At 38.9% G+C, this 7,410-nt stretch overlaps 1 protein-coding gene across 1 annotated transcript; it reads left to right on the forward strand.

Annotated features, from left to right (window-relative positions):
- LOC143848657 (small ribosomal subunit protein uS4y) lies at positions 1-3,677 on the forward strand. The gene is made up of 3 exons (XM_077357650.1): positions 1-158; positions 1,351-1,732; positions 3,206-3,677. The coding sequence occupies exons 1-3, from the start codon at positions 131-133 to the stop codon at positions 3,387-3,389; spliced, it is 594 nt and encodes a 197-aa protein (XP_077213765.1). The 5' UTR covers positions 1-130; the 3' UTR covers positions 3,390-3,677.
- Positions 3,678-7,410: the final 3,733 nt, after the last annotated feature.

The following is a 7,410-nucleotide window of genomic DNA, read 5'->3' on the forward strand; positions in this document are numbered from 1 at the left end:
TTAGGGCTAGGGTTTTGTTCCCCTATAAAAAGCCAAGATCGATAAGTAATACCTTCTTCCCCTAGCTCTCTGTTTCGGCTCATAGAGGAGAGAGCGAACAAGGTGCGAGGGCGTTCTAGAGGCAGAAACCATGGTCCACGTTAACTTCTACAGGAACTGTAATATCTCTCTCTCTCTCTCTCTCTCTCTCTCTATGTTCTAGATGAATGTCGTTATCATTTCATTGTTCTTTCATTCGAATATTATTTAGGAAGATTCGAGTATTTCGATTTTAAGGTGTTAGTTCATGAGATCTTTTTTACGTTTCTATTTTCCCCGCTCTTTTCGATCGTGATTTTATCTTATCTGTATGATATTTTAGCACGTTGAATGTTTGTTTCAACAAGGATTAGGGTTTTTTTTTTTTTTTTTGCTCTTTTAGGTTTTATCACCCCTTTCTGCTAAAATGGGTTTTCGTATCCACTTAGTTTATTATAGTTAAAAAAAAAACTATAAATGATTTCATATTTCTTCAGCAGTAAAAAAATAGAAAATTTAGAAAGTTAGCATCTATGTGACTTGGTGAATTGCTGTCTTTTTTCAGTTTTAGCTTGTGTTTTTCTTTTCCTGATCTTGAATCAAATCGTCATTTATCATTTAGCTATGTTAATATACATACATATGTGTTTGTGTGTGTGTGTGTGTGTCATTAACATGCCTGCTATATAGTTGATGTTGGAAGGCACAAAAATTAAACAAGAGTGTACTTTATTAGGGATTTGCTAGGGACCATCACAGAAATTTCGCACCTGGGCTGTTGCATGAGAGAGCAGCCTATCTGAACCTTTGTGGCTGCTCTCACATGCAACAGCCCAGGCGTGAAATGCCTTCTGCAATGGTCCCTAGCAAATCCCATTTTACTATTCACCTGAATGCTTAAATTAGCATGTCATGTGGATATGTTAGATATCTTAATGCTATTTTGAGCGAGAGCAAAATAAACGAGCAGAGATAAAAAAATTTGTTCTGCAAATCATCAATTTCTAGGGTTTGTGGCTGATAATCTAGGTGTAATGCATTTTTAGGCCTTGTTCGATTGAGATTATGGCAACCGATGGTGAGTCCAAAACCAATTATTGGACCCTAAAATACGTTTAATTTTGAGTCCAATAATTGCTTTTGGAATCACAATTGGTTGTCATAATCTCAAACGAACAGGGTCTTAGTGTTTCTTTACCGAAATTGAGTTCGGGTGTTTTGGGGACTTCTTACTTTGATGGCCTTTTATAGTGATTCTATGAAGGTTCTTTGTTCACAAGAATGTTATTCCATCGTCAATATGCAATTAAACACGGGCTTGAATGTTTTCAGATGGAAAGACGTTCAAGAAGCCTCGTCGTCCTTACGAGAAGGAACGTTTGGATGCCGAGCTCAAACTTGTTGGTGAGTATGGGCTTCGGTGTAAGAGAGAGCTTTGGAGGGTTCAATATGTTTTAAGTCGCATCCGTAATGCTGCTAGGATGCTTCTTACGCTCGACGAGAAGAACCAACGCCGTATCTTTGAAGGTGAGGCACTCCTCCGTCGGATGAATCGGTACGGGCTCCTTGATGAGAGCCAGAACAAGCTTGATTATGTTCTGGCCTTGACTGTGGAGAACTTCCTCGAGCGCCGTCTCCAAACACTCGTGTTCAAGTCGGGTATGGCAAAGTCCATCCACCATGCACGTGTACTTATCAGGCAGAGGCATATCAGGTGAATGTCACTGGTAAAATGTTCTTATGCTTTTTTTTTTTTGAATTGTAAAAATGTTCTTTTTTTTTTTTGAATGGTAAAAATGTTTTTTTTTTTTTTTTTTTTTGAATGGTAAAGATATTCTTATGTTATGCTGTATTTTATTAGATAATGTCTTGGGAATCTTGATGTTATGCTGTATGTATTGGATAAAGTCTTGTAAATTTTGTCTTCACATTGGATGCCCTTTTACTGACAACATGGAAGTATATTTGAAATAGGGTATGGTGATAGCCTTGGGAGTCAAAGAAGACTGTAGTCCTTATGGGTCTTAAGTCATTTTTCTTTTTAAAAGTTTTCAATGATTTAACGAACTTGAACGGATGTTACCTACCTTGGAGGTTTGCTTGTAAGAAATACGAAACAAATTTATGTTAAAAGTAGATATTACTAGATTACATAGTAATCATCACATCTTAGGCATTGGAAGTACGGAAAATGGGGAGTGACGGGCAAAGAAAGGTTCACCTTTCATTTCTTCACTTAAAGCTGAAAGAAATTCAGTCACCACTACAAAAGCGTGCGTGCCACACAATAACCAGTTTTCCATTGACAAAAACATCCTGTAGTCAGCCAATCAACCACTTTTCAGCTTGTTGTACAACTAACAGATAATCACTTCAAAACCGAGATAAACAAGACAAAAGAATGGCTCATGAAATCATTAAAAAAGAATGGTTCATGAAATGATGACCTTCAAACCCCCGACATGCCTGAATTCCTTTGATATCAATACTTTGTTTTTGCTCTAATGACATATTACCCAAAGACCTGCTAAAACCAACCAACAAAAATGCAAGAGCACAATCATTCCCACGTGGTAGCTCCTGTTTAACTGTGGCAATTGACACTGAGTTTGGGCCTAATATGTGGGTTTTTCTGTTTATTGGGATATCAAACTTTTTACAACCATTAGTTTGAAAAAGTAGGATGATAAGATGATCTCAGAAAACATGTTAACCCTTCCTACCTTACCCCATTGAATTGATACTTCAAATTGTACTTTCATCAACGTCGGAACCCTACTTCAATCGATGACTGGTGTCAGGGTCAGGTGGGAACAAAATGAGGTGTCTTCAATAAGATATAGTTTGACAAGACCATTTTGAAATGGAGGGGCAATGTATGTGCCGCTAACTATTCGTATGAATAGTTTAGTTTGGTTTGAGGTTTCTAACATCTGATAGTACCATTCAAAAAAAAAACACATCTGATAGTTGGATTGGGCCTTAACTATTGTAGTTGGTCACTACCATCTGGGAGTTTACTTCTTTGCTATTGTAATATTTTAACTTGCAATGGAATTTTTAGTAATATTTAGAAGAAAGTAAGCCGTAGTGGACATTTTGCCAATTTTCGTTACTCTACTCTCGTAAAGAGCAGTGCTGGTTCGTGCAAAATATTGAATATCTAAATATCATTGAATTTACTCAGGGTGGGGCGTCAGGTGGTAAATATACCATCCTTCATGGTTCGAGTTGATAGCCAAAAGCATATCGACTTCTCGCTGACAAGTCCGCTTGGAGGAGGACGCCCTGGAAGGGTGAAGCGAAAGAACCAGAAGGCAGCAGCGAAGAAGGCTTCTGGTGGCGATGGCGACGAGGAGGACGAGGACTAAGCCATCAATCTTTATGGTAATGTTAAAAGCAGTCATGCGTTTATGTTTTGCTTTTCTCTAGAGACATGGTTATAGGTTTTGGAGGTTAGATAAAGATTTATGTCCGTCTTTTAGCTTGACTATTGTTATGACTGAATTTTGTTTTATTTCTAAAATTCTCAAATGTGATGGAGTATTTGCTTGAGTTAATCAGGTTTGGCCTGATATATTGGAGTATCCTTTGATTTGTAAGCATCTTTTTAAATTTGTAGATGCATTTCAGAGGTATGAAATGAGGTTCCTTATTTATATTTGAGTTTTAGTGACCTTATTGGTGCCGGTCTCAAAAGCTCCATTTTGAACTCCCAGATTCTTAACAAACAACATGTGACTTGTAAGTTGTAACTTTCAATATTTTTTTTAATTGTCTGTAACTGTCAATATTAAGACACATAGTTTAGGATCCTAGAAAACAAAAAACTGCAAATGCATTATTGCCCTACTGTAGTAGGGTTTCCATGTTATCCAAAGGCACAAACCGCATTCCATCATTCTACGCTTTTATTCTTTGGTTTCTTTCGTAGTCCTCCTCATTTTATTACTTTTGGTCTTCCAAATACAGAAACCTAAGCCATCCATTTGTCCCTTTGTAACCATGCAGTTGTGCATGGTTGGGTCTCTCCTCCATCAAACCCATGGTCTGAATAAAATAAAACCCCATCTTGTACACCGACATTACATCATCTTGTACACCGACATTACATCTAGGGGTTATCATCATCTGATCGAGGAGGTCAAATGGCAACAGGACGGTCTTTTGTTTGCTTGTTGGTCACATGCACGTGTCATATATGGGCCCAGATTGACTCTTAGGATACCGTATCAATCCACCTAGTGAAGGGAGAAAGCGATCCCATGATATGACCAATTCCTTCTATTCAATCTTGGCCAACGACCTGTATGAGATTTTCTTTCGGTTTGATTGCCTAGCAAATCCCTATATATATATATATATATATATATATATATATATATATAGAGAGAGAGAGAGAGAGAGAGAGAGAGAGAGAGAGAGAGAGAGGAAGGTTGCTCCGTTGTGACCTGGTGGTCACGGGTTCGAGTCATGGAAACAGCCTCTCTGCAAAGCAAGGGTAAGGCTGCGTACATCTAGCCCTCTCTAGACCCCGCAATAACGGGAGCCTCGTGAACTATGCCGCCCTTTTTTTGTGTATGTATGGATATGTATATGTATACATTGGATTTTTGCCAATGAGTCCCTAACTTGGAAAATATTTCATAATTAGTCCTTAAAAATCTACTAAGCGATCCCATGATACGACCAATTCATTCTACTCATTCTTGTCCAACGACCTGTATGAGTTTTTTCTATCAGTTTGATTGCCTAGCAATTCCCTATATATTTATGTATTTCGAAAATATTTCATAATTAGTCCTTAAAAATCTACTAAGAGATCCCATGATACAACCAATTCCTTCTACTCATTCTTGGCCAACGACCTGTATGGTTTTTTCTATTATTTTGATTGTCTAGCAAATCCCTATATATATGTAGGGATTTGCTAGGGTCCATCACAAAAGGCTTTTCGCGGCTGTTCTGTTGCACGATGGCCGATGTAGCCGTCCGCCTAATTATTCACCTGAATTTTCCCCCTCTAATCATCTTGCTTTGTTTGTCCAATGCTTTGGTTCGTCATGGTAGGATTCTAGGCAAGTTTCTGGCCACCATCACCGAACCTAGACTGTTGTCTCCATTCACGGGGTGGCTGGTCTAACATGCCCTGACCAGCTGCGAAATGCCGCGAAATGCCTTTTACGATGGACGCTAGCAATTCCCATATATGTATGTGTGTATATGCATACATTTGATTTTTGCTAATGAGTCCCTAACTTGGAAAATATCTCATAATTAGTCCTTAAAAATCTACTATTATCCAAAATGTTAGGATTTCAGATTTTAATTGCCAAAGCATCCCTAAAACCATCCACCATCCCTTGTTAATTTTTAGATCACAAATTTACCCTCATTTTTTAAATCTTAAACCCAATTGCTTGATGTGTTTAATTTATCCTTCATCCTCTCCTATTTTCTCCTCTGACTTGATGGTGAAGAGGATCATGATGCACAAACATACAGTTTTCTACTGCTTATGCAGATGTTTGTAAGAACAAACAATTAGACGAACTAGTTACCTGGCCTGCTTTGCGTGGGTTGGGGGAGGGGGTTGGATCATTTGGTGTTGCTAGCCAAATATGGACAATTATGTGGGGACGTTAACTTGGGCCCTGTTCATGGGCTACCACAATCTCAAACGAACAGGGCCTTGATAAAGCACGGGATTATCATTGTTCTGTAAATGAAGCTGAAACCTTCCAATCTAGTTCTTTTTCATGCAAGAAGAAGATTGCTGATAACACCCTGTACCTGTCCTTATTTATCAGACAAGAAAGGTTGCTGATATATAACACCCTGATAACACCCAGTCCCTATATTCCCTAAATTACGAAAAATACAGTGGTCTTTCTAAAAACAGATTTTGTCCATCTCGTTATTCTGATTAGGGGCTCCTGTTTCTGTTGGAAACCATTAACTGAAAACAAGAGGGTGAGGGGCTCTCTCCCCTTCCAAATTCTATTCTAGTTCTGCTGATCTCAATAGAGTTTGTAAAGTGGAAGGAGATTTGCTATGCTTCTGAAAGAGGATCCAATTATTTGTAGTTGGAGGCTGTCGGACCCTGTTGGCTCAAGCTTAATTTTTGATGGGTCTAGCATGGGTAATCTTGGCCCTGCTAGGGTGGGACTATTGCTTAGAGATGAACAGGGAGAGACTAAATGGGCATTCTCAGGTCCCATTGGTTTCAAGGATTCAAATGAAGCACAGATGGTAGACCAGTTCTCCAGGACACGAGGGTCGTCGACGATAACCTGTGGATTGATTGATTGTCTAATGAGATTCTCTTAAGACCATTAGATGGATGGATGGTAGGAGTCCGTATCCGCAGATAGATAGATGAGATCTGTGACTGAAACAGCCTCTCTGCAAAGCAGGGGTAAGGGCTGCGTACATCTAGCCCTCATCAGATCCTGCAATAGCGGGGATCTCTTGCCTGGGCTGCCCCCTTTAGACGAGATCTGTGTCCGGGTAGATGGTTAATACGTCTGATTTCAGCACGTCCGTCCCTTGGGTCATAGTGTCATTAGATAGATGACAGATTTGATTTCCTTCCGCTATTATTTGTAATTTTCCCTTGTTCTTTTTTGACCTTTTGGCTTGTATTTTCAGATCTTCTCGGTCTAGGGGTTCTCCTCTCTTTAATACAATCTTACCAGTTAAAAAAAATGGAAAACAAGAGGGTGAAAAAGAAATAGAATATTCCACATTGGACGGCAATAGAACCTCTAAAGTTAGTACATGTAGATCAACAAATTTTTTGTTTTTGTTTTTGTTTTTGAATGGTATGCAGATGAACAAATGATAGATATACATTACAGTTGCACCATATCTTATATTATGATTCAACAAAAATACAAAGAAAGCAGAAAAAGAAGGCTAAAAAGCTGAAGCATTCCCAAGCCAGTAATTCCAAAATAGCAAATCAGCGGTAGCAGCAGCAGCATGGCAGAGATGCTGGGAGTGAAAGCAACAGAAATCCCAAAAGAACTGGTTGGTGAGTAAGATGAAAATAGATGATTAAAGCCGCTCTGCTGGGCGGCCAATATTATTACATGAGAAGGGAGTCGGCCGGCAGATGAAAATAGATATAAAAAACATAGTTACATAGATGATTTAGGAGGGGGTGCAACCACCCAGGTCGAGTTCAACACTTTGAGGAGTGTTCATTCATTAAATTTTTTTTCTTGGAATATTAGCTTACTCAACGGCGAGGGAGGGTGGGCGAGCGATATTCGTGAGAGGGACTCAAGAAGTAGAGGGTAATTAAAAAGCCTAAAAAACACGGAAACTAATAAATCCACCCAAAATATGAATGATTTTTTCCTTATTTTGTAGCCACCTCTCTCAGCC

This window comes from Tasmannia lanceolata, unplaced genomic scaffold (genome assembly GCF_043159265.1).
Source record: "Tasmannia lanceolata isolate RefF3 unplaced genomic scaffold, GAP_Taslan_0.1 ptg000016l, whole genome shotgun sequence".
Lineage (NCBI taxonomy): Eukaryota > Viridiplantae > Streptophyta > Magnoliopsida > Canellales > Winteraceae > Tasmannia > Tasmannia lanceolata.